Genomic DNA, 18033 nt, shown 5'->3' with positions numbered 1-18033 from the left:
ACATGAAATGAAAAATGAGCAAGACGCTCGAGAGACTAAATCTGCAGACAAAAAAGATGAGGACCAAGCCTACAGAAGATAAACAGAAACAATGCATATTTATATATTTTATTGTTTGTAAATCTTTCTATATACTGTTGTTTGTTAAAAAAAAATATTTGATCATTATGCGTAATGATCGACTACACAACAAGTTTAATTTCATGCAAAGCCTATATTTCTAGATCGCAATAAATATAAGGTTTTCGTTACATTTACAACAAAGTTAATAGATAAATGACAATCTTTCATGCAAAGCCTACAATATTTCTAGATCCGAAATATTTCGCAATAAATATTCAAATTTTATAAAGTTTTCGTTTACATTTATAACAAAGTAATAGATAAATGATAATCTTTCATGCAAAGCCCTACTATATTTCTAGATCTGAAATATTTTGCAATAAATATTCAAATTTTATAAGGTTTCGTTTACATTTACAACAAAGTTAATAGATAAATGACAATCTTTTATGCAAAGCCCTACTATATTTCTAGATCCGAAATATCTCGCAATAAATATTCAGATTTTATAAAATAATAAGCTGTGCATGATTATAACGAAATTTTTCTAAGCTTATTAATTGATAAATATATAGAAAAATGCTTGTAGTCTTTTGATGCACAACTATTGACCGAAAAAATGTATAACCAACCAGATCACAGTTACAATTGAGCACAATTTTTGATTGATCGGGTTGGTTATATATCCATAATAGCTTATGTTTATTATATTTATTATAAAATTAAAATCGATCAGAGGAAAACCAATTTTTGTAGATCTGATTAACTGGCTTATGTTTCCATTAACATGATCTGATCTACAGTCAACCCTTGTTATAACGAACCCTAGGGTCCAGACTTCAACTTCGCTATAAGGTTATAGTGAAGATTTTAAGAGATTTGATTGGTTAATTCGTTATAGCGAGGGGAAATTTATTATAGTTGTCTGAAAAATTCACTATATCAAGGGTTCACTATATCAAGGTTTGACTGTATAGAGTTTCAAAAATAGGATTTTAGAGATTTTGGCTTATATTAGGCGAGGCTTGTTTCAAATTTGAAATATAGCTTCACCTGAAACTCACTTTATGATTATCGAAATACGCCACTTTTCGTAGAAAAATTTAAAAAGAGGTAAACTTTTCACAATGATCTACGCCTGAGCCAGATCATGTTGTGGCTAATTATTTTTTGGCTAACTACACCATTATGCAAACGTTTATAAATTGACATAAATGAGCAAATAATTTTTTAATTAATTTGTAAAGTTTAAATTCAAGTAAATAAAATACTCTTAAAAATGTCATATAAATGCCCTTTTTGTCCAAGGTACTTTAGCACAAGGTCTGCATACACTCAATATAAGAATTTTTGTACTCCGCTTAATAACGATAGTAGCGATAGTGAAGAATTAGAAGAATTTGAACATAAAACTAATAATCATGATATCAAGGTAAAGAAAATAGGAAATTATAAAATTTTTTGAATTTCTTTTTTAACATAATTAATTTTATAGATGGTCCGTGAAGATTCATGCGAAGATCTTTCTGATAATAAAAGTACAAACTTGGAAATAAATAATCAGAGTTTTCAAAGTATGATGTCAATTTCAGAGGTTGGTGAAATTGATCAAAATATAGAAGAAATAGACCACGATGAAAATGAAAATGTCTTTGAAAATATCTTGGAAGATTCTGATTCAGAATTGAATGAAGAAGAATCCAAACCAGAAATTAATGTTAATTACCCAAGTGAAGCATATGGTAATTTAATGGCATTAGTTACGAAACATAAACTTAACAATGCGACAAGAAATGCTATAATTAAATTCTTTAATAAACATGCAAATTTAGATAAATCACCTCTTCCAAGATCTATCGAACAAGGCTGCAAATATATGGATAATATGAAACTACCAAATTTAAATTATACTAAAACTAGTATAATGAATTATAATAATAATGAGTATTTTCTTTATCATCAGTCTTTAATAAACTGTATAAAAAATATTTTGTCAATTTCAGACATATCACAAAATTTTGCGTTAACTTTTGAGAAAGTTGAGGTAATTATTTTATACTTTCATATGAAATATACAACTTAATATTATAGGATATTTACTAATCTTCATATAAACTTAAAGCATAACGGTGAAAGGGAGTTTAGCGAACAAAATACTGGGATATGGTGGAAAAATGCGGAAAAATCCCTGCCACCTGGTGCCAGGCTTTTATCTTTAATATTATATTCTGACACTACAAATGTTGACACCCTAAGAAAAAGTCAACTCCATCCCATTTACTTGTCTATTGGTAATATTAAAAATTGAAAGCGTAATAAGAAAGATGCAAAGTAATTATTAGCGTATCTGCTGATCTTAAAATCTAATAATATTACTGAAAGGAAGTCTGAAACATTTAAGATTGCTGTTCGCGAATGCTTCCATAAATCTTTGGAATTGTTACTAGACCCTTTATTAAAATTAAATAAAAATGGCATTGATCTATTTTTAAATAACGAAATAATTTGGTTTTATCCTAGAGTTTCAGCTATGATATCTGACTGGCCGGAAGCTGCAACGTACTGTCTTACATACAAATCACCAATGTCGAAACGTCCTTGTTATTTTTGTCTAGTCACAAGAGACAATCTTGCTGATCTTAATTTACAAATTGATGATATAACACCACGAACTCATGTTAATATGCAGCAGTATTTTAATTAAAACTCGGGAAATTCCGTTTGCATTGAAAATATATTTAATTTTTTTTGGAATCTGCCGTAAGTTTACATAATATTTATTAGGCATCCAGCCATTTCGCCAAATCACGTAAGCATTACAAGCATTACACTAACATAAGTTTATTTTTATTAATTTATATTAAGTAATATAAATATCTATCAAGACATAGTGCCTGATAGAATGCATCATCTCGATTTAGGCCTCTTTCATTATCAAATCGATTATACGAAAAAACTTTTAGGGGCGCAATGTGGCAAAACTTTAGTTGATGAAGTAGATCATTGATTAGCCACAATACCAAGATTTTCCGGTTTGAAGATCTTTACAAATGGCATACAATCAATAGCCAGATTAACAGCTAATGAGTATCGCAATCTGTTGAAAGTAATGGTTTTTGTAGTAGACAATTTGTTTGTAAATAATGAGGATGATGAAAATTTTGTAAAGAATGAAGATCTGGCAAAACTTTACGAAGCTTGGAATGAAATGTATGCAATTAGTTGATATGAAAATTTCAAAGAAAGTGATTTGGCCAAATTTAAGGTATGTACTACATAATTATTATAAAACAACGCTGTTCACTAATACAGTCCCCTCTCGATATAACGAACCCTAGGTTCCAGCTGATCAGGGCTTCATTATAAGCAACTTCGTTAACACTATAACGAATTATTCGGTATTGTATAATGAATTCTTCGGTATAGGAATATCGGTTATACAGATCATGTGACTTGTTGATCTGATTACTGATAATTTAACATTTTTTTTAATCTTTTTTTTATAGGGGTGCTTTCTAAACTTCAAAATAGATGCCTAGAATGAGAAGTAAGTGGGAACTGGGGGGTTTTTTATATTAATTTCGTTTAAAAACATTTACTAATGTTCTTTTTTTATTTTTTTATTGTAGGAAACTTCCTGGACTTCGAAATGGACGCCTGAGACGAGAAGTAAGTGGGGAACTCAATTTTTTTTATTTAAGAACATTTACTAATGTTCTTTTTTTATTTTTTTATTATAGGGAACTTCCTGGACTTCGAAATGGACGCTTGAGACAAGAAGTAAGTGGGGAACTCGATTTTTTTTATTAATTTCGTTTAAGAACATTTACTAATGTTCTTTTTTATTTTTTTTATTGTAGGGACTTTGAAATGGACGCTTGAGACAAGAAGTAAGTGGAGAACTCGATTTTTTTTATTAATTTTGTTTAAGAACATTTACTAATGTTCTTTTTTATTTTTTATTGTAGGAACTTCAAAATGGACGTTTGGGACGAAGTAAGTGGGACAACTCAATTTTTTCTTTTAATTTCGTTTAAGAATATTTACTAATGTTCTTTTTTATTTTTTATTGTAGGAACTTCGAAATGGACGCTTGAGACAAGAAGTAAGTGGGACAACACAATTTTTTCTTTTAATTTCGTTTAAGAACATTTACTAATATTCTTTTTTATTTTTTTTATTGTAGGGACTTCGAAATGAACGCTTGAGACAAGAAGTAAGTGGGACAACTCAATTTTTTTCTTTTAATTTCGTTTAAGAACATTTACTAATGTTCTTTTTTTATTTTTTTATTATAGGGAATGCTTCCTGAAGTGTTCTATATAAAAATGTTTATTATAATTCCTTTTTTTTGTAGGAATGCTGTTTAACAATAACTAACTATATAATAAATAAATTATTAATGATATATTAATTTAACTAGGAGTGTCCTTACCCCTGTGATAAATATAAATTAATAACAATTCACATCGAATCCTAATACAACCGAATTAATGTAAATTAATGTAATTCTGCCTAAATATTAAATAAAATAGCCAGAATTATTAATCCCGATACGATCCTGATACAATCCTGATCCATAATTTAAATATAAAACACAGGGGTGATATTTAATGTCATAATGCATCAATATTTATTAATAATTACATTTAATTATAAAGAAATTCTTCGTTATAACTGAAAAAAATTCGTTATAAAAAAAATCCGTTATATCGAGAGGCATTTTTATATAAGAAATTCACACACTTTACTTCATACTACGTTATACAGTAAATAAATAGTAAACTTCGTTATATCAAGGTTTTTTTCATATTTAAAATCGGTACTACACTGTATGATCCGTTATATCATGTTATTCGCTATATCGAGGTTCGCTGTAGAGAGGGGTGACTGTACTTAAAATTATAATTTCAGGAATCTATAAACAATTGGTCTCAAATGTTCATAAAAATTCTCCAATGTATGTCCCCTTCAGAGTTAAAATTACCAAAACTGCATTCGTGGGCATATCATATAATTGATTCAATTCGATCATTTGGTGCAGTTAATGGATACACTACGGAGACTTACGAAAGCCTTCACAAAGAATACGTTAAGAAACTCTACCGATTAAGTAATAAAAAAAATATTGAAGTTCAAATAATGAAAATAGCAAGTATTATTTATATAAAATACACAATACTATATTAAATTTCTAAAAAAAATTAATTTTTATAGATTCGGTGACAATCAATAACAAATATAACCCATCGATTACCAAATTCAGCTACTATCCCTCGTATATTTAAATTTACAGCAATACTTTTCAAATTTCTATTAAAAGATGCCCATGATTTTTTGTAGAACAGGCTAATATAGACCACAAAATGAGATCTGGATTTGACAATTTTTTGGAATGTTTAAATCTGTATATGGATCACAAAAGTATTGCAAATAAAAGCCAAGTGACAATATACAGATCAGTTATAATAGAAAATGGTGCAATAATGCGTGCTACTAACAGTTATTATGGCAGACCTTGGTATAGTAATGTGTCTGTTCGTATGAATTCTGATGAATTATTTGATTACGCTTCTGATCAAGGCATTTGTTATGGGCAGGTAATTTTTTAATTGATTTAATACTACATATTTATATAATATTGCTAATTTAAAAATGATTTTTTAAATTAAGGTTTTATTAATAGCGAAAATAGAACTTAAGAATCAAAATATTCCATTAAATCTCGCATTAATTCAGTGGTATGACTTCAAATTTCAAAATCAACCACATCTTTATGGGTGTCCCTTACTAGAAATTACGGAAATCTATAACTTTATTGATATAGAAGCAATACAAGATATCGTACATATAGTACCCCAGTTTAATAAAACAAATGAATATTTTGTAAATAAATACATATTTTAATAAAGTTTATTATATTTAACGACAGCGATACTAATATCTTGTATAACATTACTGATCTAAAATATGACTATTACTTTTCCTTTTTTGATAAGGTAAGTTTTATGGATTTCCGTATAGTTACGATTGAATGCGTAAATTGTTCTATTTTTCTGTTCATGTCTGATTGGTTATACCAACTAATAAATTCGTGATCAAAAAATGCTGATCAAACAACCCTGACTAATATATAATGAGTTGGAATTTTATTTCACTCAGGAGTGGTATCATTAGATTTTTTATAATGTGTATGCATGCTTATGTTTTCAAAATTATATAAATTTTTTATCGTACAAAGAAAAACTTTAATGTTTATTGTTTACATGTAAGATATGACTGACATAATTATTACTACTAAGTATGCAAAGGTTTCTGCAGTTCCTACGAATTCTACTTTAATGACTTGTACGAAAAATTGCTTGGTTTAGTATAATGAGTAAGTATCGAAATCATGCGAATTTCTATCCATAATAATAAAACTCATGTTCACGTGTTTATGTTTTATTTCCATATATGATATAACAATGATATAATTATTAAATATTCGAAGGTTCAAGGTTCCTGCAGATTCTACTTTAATGACTTGTCGAAAAATTGCTTGGTTTAGTATAATGAGTAAGTATCGAAATCATGCGATTCTATCCATAATAATAACAAGGAAAAAACTCATGTTTACGCGTAATTATTTATTTCCATATAAAGTGATATAATTATCGAATATTCGAAGGTTTCTGCGGTTACTGCTTTAATGACTGGTACGCCTGGTTTAGAATAATGAGTAAGTAATCAATATTATCCTTATGTTCATGTGCGTGTTTTTATTTCCTCAACTGACATAATTATTACTAAGAAAGTTTCTGCGGTTCTACTTTAATAACTGGTACGAAAAAATTACCTGGTTTAGAATAATGAGTAAGTAATCGAAATTATGTGAATTTATCCTTATATTCATGTGCATTTAGTTTTATTTCCTCAACTGACATAATTATTACTAAGAAAGTTTCTTTGTCTGATTTAGAATAATGAGTAATTATGCCTATGTTCACGTGCATGTATTTTTATTTCCTCGACTGACATAATTATTACTAAGAAAGTTTCTTTGCTTAGTTTAGAATAATGAGTAATTATGCGAATTGTACGAAAAAATTTCCTGGTTTAGAATAATGAGTAATTATGCGATTTATCCTTATGTTCACGTGCATTTGTTTTTATTTCCTCGACTGACATAATTATTACTAAGAAAGTTTCTGCGGTTCTGCTTAATGACTGGTACGAAAATTTGCATGATGTAATTATTGAGTATCACTAGTCAAAATAGGAATATTCGATCTCTAAAAAATTCAGCCTAAATTCGGCCAATTTTAAAAAAAATCGACCTAAATTAATAATAATATACAATTCAATCTATATTCGACTCTGATTCGATCCTGCAGAATGATGGTTGAAATGCGTATAATAAAATTAAACTATAACAGAATAATGGTCGAACTATAACTTTTTTTTTACAAAAAATATAAAAAATAATGGCCAAATTGCATGCTTTTTTTATTCACTTTTCTAGATAAAATAGTGGTTATACTATATTAATAATACTAAATATAATAAAAAAATAATTTGTTAAAAAATGTTTTGAAATTCGAATTGGTGTAAATACCAGTTCGAATGTTAAATTAAATCAACACAAATGGAACTTTCTATTTATAGGAATAACAGCTAAATATTCCCTGGCATTAGATCGATCTGATTTTTTGTATTTTACAGGTATAAACTGACCTAAAATGTTGTGTATCGGGATTATATTGTCTCTACTGCTTGGATAGAAACTATCTTCCCATAATTCAACGTTGCAAGTTTCAACATTATCGTTAATACTGAAATGGAATCGAGATGTCAAATTTGCCGGTTTGTACCATTTGATGTAAGCCAATTTGTGTGTCAAATTACGGGAAGATAAATGAACGCTATGTTCAAAAAAAAATTGGATTTGACCTGGGTAAGTATCAACGCTATTCCCATCACGATTAATAAATTTAGCTAAGACGAATGAGCTCTTAATATGTCGTGTTGCAGCAGCAGATCCAAAAGTTTCTGCACAGATTTGACATCTTCTATATCGATTCACTCTGTTGATAATGATCATTGAATTGGGTAAATTTTCTGTGAATGGTTTTCTGAATATAGAATCTACATATGTATCTTCGTAATATTCGATAAGTAAATCGTAGATTTGTTCCTTAAGATGAATATCTTTGGATTGCGGTGCTAAAAATTTACCCAGAAATTCCTCGCAACCAGTAATTGGTGACTCCGATATATTTCTGGAATTCATCAAAAATTGATACATTTCATCTGTTAGAAATTCGGAAAGAGAACTGACAAAAGGTCGTTTATCGAGTAATTCGAATCCTATTACTTCTGAACTTGAACTATTAATAATATCATTTATTTGCGCTTCAGTCATCAATCGACGCATTAGTTCAGGTTCGATTTGGCGGTGGCTATTAGGTAAAGATCCTAATAAATAATTTATTATTAATCTTTGCTAAATGAAATAATATAATTCGAAAAATCGACACAATTAAATTTGAATTACCTAATAAGCCATTCATTCGTTCAAAGCTAAAGCACCAGAACGAATACAGAGGTCCGTAATCGTAAGAGCACTCGCATGGATGTAATGATAGGTGAAGGTTTAGCGTTATTTTTTCTTTGCCATAGCATTCTTCGATCAATTTAATTATCATTATCAAAAGTTTATGGGCTTCTTTTATATCGTTAATCTCCACAATTCGCCTAACCAAAATCGTACAAATTCTTATGAAATACGTAAGAATTTTGTGATCTTTACCCGGAAGATGATTCCATAAAGCAACAGTGGCATATATTAGGAAAAAGTTGCGCCATTGGTCAGCGATAAAGTTAGAAAACCCTTCACCACAATGGATTTTACCAGGAATTCGTCCCAAATCTGATGGTACTTTAAATTCGTCCATTTTCTTTTGAATTGATTGAAGATCTTTTTCTGTTAATACACCTTTGTCAATCCATATTCGTTTTGTTATCCATTTAGCGATTCCTAGAAAAGGCAATGCATCAGATCTACAACAACAAAATGAATTGGATCAAAATATGGCAGTCTTAATATTTCAGACCACCTTACGCCATTCTCCTTGACGAATCTCTCTCTTTTTGCGTTAGATTTGCATCGTCGCCATTCTAAAGCCTTTTGACGATGCTCGATTGGATCTTTTATGATAAACCAGTCGCTCATATCTGCCATACCACCAAAATTGCGATTATTGGCCCTTTTTTCGCATCGATGGCATGATGCAAGGGTAGAGATGTGCCCGCATAATTTTCGAGCTCCAGAAATATCGCATGAAGCAATTATTAATGCTGCTTGAATATCTTTGCCATTTGGACATTCATTAGTGCAATTAAGATTCACTCCTTCCTAAAGTGATTCTAATTCCATGATTATTGGTGAAAGGTAATGATTTACTCTATGTAATTTAACCTCATTGGGCCCCAGTAATATGCCGAGTATAAGCATATTTTCAGGCTTAAATCAAACATCTTGAGGTAGATTACATATTATTGCGTATATTACACCTGTACTGTAAATCGTTCCTTCGTACGGCTGGAACCAATCCAAATTTATCATTAATCCTAGATGAGTATCAGCCTTGTCCGGTCAGAAAAAGTTATTTGACCCTTGTTCGTTTGATTCCTTAAGATTTTGCCAAATTTGCCCATCGTATATGTCTGATAAAACATTATCAATTACTGAATGACGAGTCCAATGCCGCAATAATTCTTCAAATCCTGGTCACTTGAACATACTAGAAAGCTGCTGTTGTATACTCGAGACCGGATAAATTAATTCAGGAACAATTGATATACTATTATTTAAAGAAATTTTCTTTCCTAAAGGAGTTTGACACTGCTTTAATCTCTTTGTGGCTGAATTTGGAAATTCGACATGGCTGCATTTCATAATAGTATTATCATCATTTGATATTATATCCTCTTTTTTGTATAATTTGTGGCATTTTTGGCAAGCTGCAAATTGCGTAAATCGATCGATAAGTCCTAACGCTTTTCTTAACATATATAATAAATTTGGAAATGATTCGGGATTGATATTTTTATACACTTTCAATATTATTTTAATAAATTGTATTAATTCTTCAATTGCGATATTTGGTATGTTATGACTCGACCTGAACTTCATAATCCATATCAAAATCCCCTTAATTAGTTCATCTGTTGGTAATTCTGAAATATTCGGTGTGTCTGAAATATCTGGTATGTCGAACATAGAATGAGAATAATTCTCAAAATTACTTGAAAATTCGTTATCATCATTATTAGGAAAATCTTCTTATGCCGAAGATTCACTAGTGTAGATATCATCCGTGTCATATTCAGTTGATTCAGCGACTTGCTCAACTTCAGTAATATGACGAAGTGTGCCTGTTTTTGATTTTTTTTTACGTGGAAGAAATACATATTGTTGTTCCTCATACGTATCATTATCAGAATATGTATCAATAGATATTGTCGTATCTTGTGGTTCTACTAACGGTATTGTCGTATCTTGTGGTTCTACTAACGGTATTGTCGTATCTTGTGGTTCTACTAACGATATTGTCATATCTTGTGGTTCTTCTAACGATATTGTCGAATCAATCAGTTCTACTAACTCTTGAGACGTTGGAGCCTTATCGGAATTTAATGGTTCTAAAGAATTCATTTGCTCGTGTCTCTCCTTTGTGCACGGATCAATCATTTTTCCATTACAATTGCTGCAATAGCACGGAACCTTCGATCTTGGTTTTCTGGTCGTAAATTTGGCATAAGTTCGTTCAGAGGTTGAAGAACTCGGATTATTATATTCGTCCAAGATATTAGTAGCAATGCGTTTTCTTCTCCCTTTATTCATTTTTTGATAAAAGTCAGATATGATAAAGTTGTAATATATTTTTACGTTGAATAAAATTGTAATTATTAATATCAAATTTTTAGTGATGTCGAATTTTTAGTAATATTGTGATTTTTTATATTCCGTTTTTAAAGTGATATTGATGGTATAATTAAAAAAACCATATGAAATTTGGACGAAATAAACAAAAAATTGAACGAAAATTGAATAAGTATAGGAATTTAAAAATAAAACATACGTATCACCATACTATTTAATTTGATTTAACAGTTTCATTAATTGAAAGTCTAATTTGATGCAAAAGTTTAAGTCTGATTGATGAAAAAGTTTAAGTCTGATTTGATCTGTTTAATTAATTGAAAGTCTAATTTGATGCGAAAGTTTAAGTGTAATTGATCATTGATTGTTGAGAGTCTAATTTGATAGTAAAAAATAGATATAAAAGGTGGACCAATTTCCTCGTCCGTACAAAAAATCTCTTTTTTTTTTGAAAAAAAAACCCCAATAATGACTCGTAAGAAATCATTGAAACCAAATACTCCTCCACCAAATATTGCTGAGTCGTCAACACTAGCACCACAAAATATTGCCACTTCATCAACACCAACACCTCCAAATATTGCCACTTCAACACTGGCATCATGATCGTCAGCATCAGCATCACGAAATATTGCCACTTCATCAACATCAACACCACAAAATATTGCTTCTTCAACAGCAACACCTCCAAATATTGCCACTCCGTCAACACCAACACCTCCAAATATTGCCACTTCAACACCGGCATACCGATCGTTAGCATCAACATCATGAAATATTGCTTCTTTAACACCGGTATCACGATCATCAACATCAGCATCACGAAATATTACCACTTCGTCAACACTAACACCACAAAATATTGCTTTTTCAACAGCAACAGCTCCAAATATTGCCACTTCGTCAACACCAACACCTCCAAATATTGCCACTTCAATACCAGCATCACGATCGTCAGCATCAGCATCACAAAATATTGCTTCTTCAACACGTAATATTACCACTTCGTCAACACTATCAACACGTAATATTACCACTTCGTCAACACTAATACCACAAAATACTAATACTACAGTTTCTTCATCTCCCTTTAAACTCGTTATTCCGCCAGATATTTTAGTCTCAATAGGTTGAACTCAATCTCAATCTCAACGAAATTTAACGGCTTCAGATATTATTAAAAAATATCCTAATATTAATGTACCAAAAAGTTATCATTCACATCACGAAGAAGGAACACCAAGAAGTGATCGACCAAGTAATGAAGAAGCGAGTAAATCGAATTTGTTATTTTTATATTTTGATATTTATTATATTACATCTGTTTGTTACATATCCTTATAATTTAAAATAGGTAATTTTGAGTTAGGAAATTTAAAAAAAGAAACCCTTCGACTACAGAACAAATTAAAACAAGAAAAGTCCAAAGTAGCCGGAATGAAATGAAAAATAGATAATTTAGAAGACCATGTTCGTAGGATCAAGGAGGAGAACTCCATGTTACGGGATTTTAATGAAATTTTTAGTAACGAATCGAATGAATTATGTGAAGAAAATAAAGCTCTCTGAGAAGAACTTCAACAATCCAAACAACTTCACATATCTCGAAAGATTATTAATCCTCCGCAGCAATATTCACCAAAACGTCCTAATAAAAAATTAAAATCGAGAGAGGAATCTCCTGATGAAGTTGCCGCTACAGATGCAAAAGTAAGAATTTTACAAGACTATTTGCAGCCGAATTGTGTTAATGTATATATACAGCTTTTATTATTTTATTATTTCCTCTTATTGTTTAAGCTGAAATGAAGAACCTCTTGAAAGGTCAAATACCCGAAGAATATCGGTTGGATTATGGTAAGACTTTCAGTGAACAGACAGCAAAGATATACGAAAAATTGATACCTGAATTAAAGAAGTTGATGAGTGGACATTATAATCCGTCGGTAACCCAATTGTCAGACTGGTTATGATCGATGCACAAGCATAAAAGAGATAGACAACGGAAATGACAATCAGGCCAATTAGACAAAGTAGATCGAAGAATGCACGTAAATGCGCGATTGTCTGAAGTGAGGAGTATTTTATTTTAATACACTTCTTTTTTTTTAGTCATTTGAAATTAATCTTTATATATTCGACAGAAAAAAAATAGACGAGTAAAGGCCGCAATAAAATTATACGAAAGAAATGATGCCAACATACAGGAATTCGATAAAGATGAATTATTACCAATACTCCTACAGAATGATTGTCATTCGATTGAGCAATTGGATTCCGAAGACGAATCAAGACAGAAATTGCCTAATAACAAGCGGTTCCTGCATGTATACGATCGGGAATGGCATTCAAACAAGGTATTAAAGTGATTATTGCTATTAACCTATTTTAATATTTATTCGATATATAAAGTTTATTTTTGTTTTAAATAGTTAAAACACCTATTACGAAACGTATTGGACCCTGAAGCAGAATATATTCAACACGCAAAAAAGCAAAGAGAGAGAATTTATGATGATGACATGTATTTTACGTCTAGTGAACCTCTCAAGAATGCGCCCAAATGGGCGCTCGATAAAGCGAAAATGTACGAAACTGATGAAACTAATGAAACAAACGATATTAGCGAATATGACGTGGCTGATGATGTGATTGATGATTTGATTCAATCTTATGAAGATTGTGAGCCAATAGAGCCAAATTTAACGGAACCATATTCAGATTTCTTGTTAAATTCAGCGGAAATGAATTCGATTAGACCCGAAGATTTGGATGAGATTGGTGAAAGTTCGACGACAGTAAGTTGAATTGTTTTTAATATTTTTACATCGCAAATATCGCTAATTAATTTTGTTTATATCATATTAGCAACAAAGAGCCGAAAGGAGTCGAAAAGGCAAAGAAAAAGTCACAAAAGAAGCAAAAGAAGACGAGGAAATTTATGAAATCTTTGAAGCCGACGAATATTATTATTATATTTTATATTTCTTTTTTTTGGTTGGTTTATTGGGTTTATTTTTTATTATATGGTATTATTAGTATATTTTATATTTCTTTTTTTGGCTTAATATGGTTGGTACATGGGTTGATTTATATAATTATATTACTATACGTCAATATATATAAAATATAAAATAAACGGGTTTTATTTGCTTATACTATGCTTTATTATTCGTCCTTGAAAACTCTATTTATTAATAATATTCGGGTTACATATAGTAGTCGAATATAGTTTTTTTTAGAGTCGAACAAATATGTAATAACGTCCTAATATAGGTCTAATTTTAGCCAAATATCCTTTCCGAATTTGAGTCTAATTTTAGCCGAATATCCTTTCCGAATTTGAGACGATTGGCACCTTAAATGCGTCCGAAAATTCGACCTTAATTTGACACAGGTTAGATCGTCATTCAACCTATATTCGACCTGGTTAAATTTAGGTCGAATTGTCCTATTTCGACCAATATGTAACAATGCTATTCCAAAAAATTGCTCAACGTAATGCAGCATTTTCCACAATTTCCCACCATTTTTCAGGAAAATGGGGAATTTGCATTTTTTGAATTTTGGACAATGGTGCCCTTTCGACCTGTGAATTCGGTAGGGTATTTTAACGAAATATTTATGAAGACTTTCGTAAGTTTCTGTGATATAGCCATTTATTGTGCCATAAGATCGTATTGAGTCAATAATGTGATAAACCTATGAATGCAATTTAGACAACTTCAAATTGGAAGGAGAAACAAATTTAAAAGCCTTGACAAACATCCGGGTCCATCTATGTATTGCATCCTAAAATTTAAATGTTAATTTAATTTATTTAATTTAAATTTTCAATTTTACTAAAATTTTAATACATACATTAAATTTCTCCAAGTCACTTTCACTAAATTCTTCATATCTACTTAAAATATACATTTCATTCCAATATTCGTACAATTTCGCAAGATCATCATTATTTACAAAATTATCTACTTCGTTATTATTTTCATCATATAAATTATCAATAACAAATATCATGACTTTCATCAAACTTCGATATTCATTAGCAGTTAATCTTGCAATTGACTGCAGTCCATTGGAAAAAATTTTAATGGTAGGAAAATGTGGAATTGATGCTAGACGGCGATCTACTTCTTCAACTAATTTATTACCATTAACATGTTGCAATTTTAAGATATCGCACATGAAGATAATTTGATAACAAAATAAACCCAAATCTAAATGATGCATTCTATCAGGAACAGTAGCCAAGTAGATATTTATATTCCTTGATAATATAAATATTTATAATTAATATATATATATGTTATTATAATTATTTCTACTTTTGCATACTTACGGCAAATCCCAAAAAAAATTATATACAGATTCTATGCAAACAGATTTTTGTGTATCAATTTCAAAATATTTACGCATTTCATCATGAGTTCTTAGTATTACATCATTAACCGATAAGTCTATATTTGCAATATTGTCCCTTTTAATTAAACAGGAGTGACATGGAAGGCTTGAATTGGAGGATTTATAAACTAAACAAAAACTTGCGGCTTCTGGCCAATCTGCAATAATAGTTGAAACTCTAGGATAAAACCAGGTATTTTCATTATTTATAAAAAGGTCTATACCATCTTTTAATAAAATAATCAGTTTTAGTAAATGACGTAAAGATTTATGAAAGGTATCACGAACTAGATCTTTATTTGCAGCTTCTAAAATTGGTAAATATCCCAAAAGTTGCTTTGCATCTTGTTTATTACGACGCCATATTGGGATATTGCCTAATGTAATATATATTGGATGCAATTGACTTTTTTCTAATGTATCTGTGGTTGTAGTGCTCAAGGCCGTATTCCAGATCAATCCGGATTGATCCGGATTTTTTTTTTTGAATATCTGGATTTTTACGGGTTTCATCCGGATTATAAACTGGATGAAAAATATCCGGTTTGACCCGGAATCTGGATGAAATTTTTATTATTTTTTTTTTATTAATAATAATTTTGCTGATCCATAAAGATCTATATCTAAATGATATTATGGCTAATTATTTTTGCGCCTAATACCAATTTTTTTATTAAAATTTATTAAATTTATATTTGTTATTAAACTTTTTAATACAATAAATTTAAGAAGATTTTTCAATTATAATTTATTTATTGAAGTTTGTATCAGATTTGTTTATTTAAATTTATATATTAACAAATAACAAATAATTTTAGATTTTACATTCAAACGTTCAAAAGAAAAAAAACTTTATATTATTTTTGTTACAACAAAATAATAATTATTGTTTTAAAATGAAAAATTGTTCAATATTATAAATTTATATAATTATAACAACTTTTTTTAAAAATTAAAACTAGTGTTATGTAATTTGATTCAAATAATTCTTTAATTTTTGAAAGAAGAAACAAATCCTTAAAAAATTGCCTTACTAACCTAACACATCTATTTATAGCTGTATATAAAAATATCTTGTTTAAAATTTCATAATTAGTTAATTTACAAAGAAATGTTAAATAATAGTCTGAGACAATGCTGAAATAATATAAAATTGTTTTAAAGAAAAGTATTTAATGAAATTGGAATTATGTAAATTTCGTGATCTTGGATAATTTTGGCCAAATTTGTAATTCTGGCCGAAATTAACATCACGTGACACTGGGAAAATAGTTTAGCCACCGGGCAAAAAATTTTTTATCGGCTGGCATGAAAATTTAATGTTACACAATTTGTAATTTTGGCCGGCGTTATGAATTCTGGCCAGAATTATTGCCGATCATTTGTAAATCCGATCCGGTTTCTGGTTTCTATCCGGATTATCTGATCCGGATTCAAAATCTGGGTCAATCCAGATATAATCCAGATTTTTTTTTTGTGTAATCCAGATGACGGTTTTCATCCGGATCGAAGCACTATGTGGTTGTTACATCTGAATATAAAATAATTGATAATAATTTGAAACCAGTAGGTAAGGATTCTTGCGTAGTCTTCCACCATTTTCCAGTGTTTTGCTCATCGTAAATACTTTCTTCATTATATTATAAAATAATATAAATAAATTAAAATAAATATTATTTAAATTATTGGATTAAATAATATTTGCCATTTATCTCAAAGTTTTCGTAAGATAGCGCAAAATTTTGTATTATGTCAGGAATAGCTAAAATATTTTTGATGCACTGTATTAAATTTTGATAATAAAGAAAATAATCTTTATTCTTATGTTTTGTTATGAGGACTTTACTAAATTCTAAATTAAAAAACTTCATGTTATTTATAAATGCTTGTCCCTGTTCAATATTTTTTGGTAATGGTGATACTGTAAGATTTGAATGTTTATTAAAAAATCGTATTATTTCATTACCACCTTTATTGTTTATTTTGTATTTCGTTACTAATAACATTAGATCTTTATAAGCATCATTAGGAAATTCTGTGCAAGTTTTGGAATTAGGATTTTCAGATTCTTCAAAAATTTCAGGCTCTTCAGAAGAATCTAATATATTTTCAAAGTTATCTTCAAGGCTCATCACTGATATTGCACTTCCAATACTGTCAAAAGACATGTTTTGTGCATCATTATCATCATCCACCTAAAATTATAAGTTAAATGAGTTAGTATATCTGAGCTTTTTCTTAAAAGCTCCAAAAAGAATAATCTGAAATACATAATTACTTCAACTTTATCATTTTCATATTCACTACTTTGTTTACTTCTTGTATCCATTTCACTGTTATATTTTTCACTATTGTCGACATTATCATCTTCTACTTCTACATTTTTTAAGTATTTCTGGGCGTGTTGAGTATATGCAAAGCGTTGACTGAATATTCAGGGCATTTAAAACTCATGTTGCTAATTAACGCGTCAAATTTGATGAAAGCATTGATTCACTATTCAAATTATATGAGATTTCGTATGCTAACAAAATTTTGAGTAGATATGACTACGTATTAACTAATGGCTGTAAAAATCCGGGTGGCTAATACGGCTTATTCAATCGGCTAATCATCCACAAATTTATGCATTAATGAGC

At 29.6% G+C, this 18033-nt stretch overlaps 6 protein-coding genes across 6 annotated transcripts; 3 read left to right on the top strand and 3 right to left on the bottom strand.

Moving 5' to 3' along the window:
• Positions 1-3172: 3172 nt before the first annotated feature.
• On the top strand, positions 3173-4433 carry OCT59_010333 (uncharacterized protein; the record flags this gene model as incomplete). The annotated part of the gene is made up of 8 exons (XM_066132943.1): positions 3173-3273; positions 3693-3732; positions 3804-3843; positions 3924-3957; positions 4032-4059; positions 4139-4168; positions 4250-4279; positions 4362-4433. The coding sequence occupies 8 exons, from the start codon at positions 3173-3175 to the stop codon at positions 4431-4433; spliced, it is 375 nt and encodes a 124-aa protein (XP_066000538.1).
• A 1116-nt stretch (positions 4434-5549) lies between these two features.
• On the top strand, positions 5550-5970 carry OCT59_010332 (uncharacterized protein; the record flags this gene model as incomplete). Its single annotated transcript, XM_066132942.1, has 2 exons — positions 5550-5663; positions 5737-5970. 2 exons carry the CDS (start codon positions 5550-5552, stop codon positions 5968-5970), a joined length of 348 nt encoding a protein of 115 aa, XP_066000537.1.
• A 4420-nt stretch (positions 5971-10390) lies between these two features.
• Positions 10391-10951, bottom strand: OCT59_010331 (uncharacterized protein; the record flags this gene model as incomplete). The annotated part of the gene is made up of 1 exon (XM_066132941.1): positions 10391-10951. The coding sequence occupies one exon, from the start codon at positions 10949-10951 to the stop codon at positions 10391-10393; it is 561 nt and encodes a 186-aa protein (XP_066000536.1).
• A 305-nt stretch (positions 10952-11256) lies between these two features.
• On the bottom strand, positions 11257-12489 carry OCT59_010330 (uncharacterized protein; the record flags this gene model as incomplete). Its single annotated transcript, XM_066132940.1, has 2 exons — positions 11257-12078; positions 12379-12489. 2 exons carry the CDS (start codon positions 12487-12489, stop codon positions 11257-11259), a joined length of 933 nt encoding a protein of 310 aa, XP_066000535.1.
• Positions 12490-12795: 306 nt separating this feature from the next.
• Positions 12796-14029, top strand: OCT59_010329 (uncharacterized protein; the record flags this gene model as incomplete). The annotated part of the gene is made up of 4 exons (XM_066132939.1): positions 12796-12936; positions 13135-13347; positions 13423-13788; positions 13859-14029. The coding sequence occupies 4 exons, from the start codon at positions 12796-12798 to the stop codon at positions 14027-14029; spliced, it is 891 nt and encodes a 296-aa protein (XP_066000534.1).
• A 3047-nt stretch (positions 14030-17076) lies between these two features.
• OCT59_010328 (uncharacterized protein) lies at positions 17077-17723 on the bottom strand (the record flags this gene model as incomplete). Its single annotated transcript, XM_025324981.1, has 2 exons — positions 17077-17589; positions 17673-17723. 2 exons carry the CDS (start codon positions 17721-17723, stop codon positions 17077-17079), a joined length of 564 nt encoding a protein of 187 aa, XP_025183361.1.
• Between the last annotated feature and the right edge of the window lie 310 nt (positions 17724-18033).

This window comes from Rhizophagus irregularis, chromosome 18, assembly GCF_026210795.1.
Source record: "Rhizophagus irregularis chromosome 18, complete sequence".
NCBI lineage: Eukaryota > Fungi > Glomeromycota > Glomeromycetes > Glomerales > Glomeraceae > Rhizophagus > Rhizophagus irregularis.
This window is presented reverse-complemented; position numbering and strand designations above follow the sequence as displayed.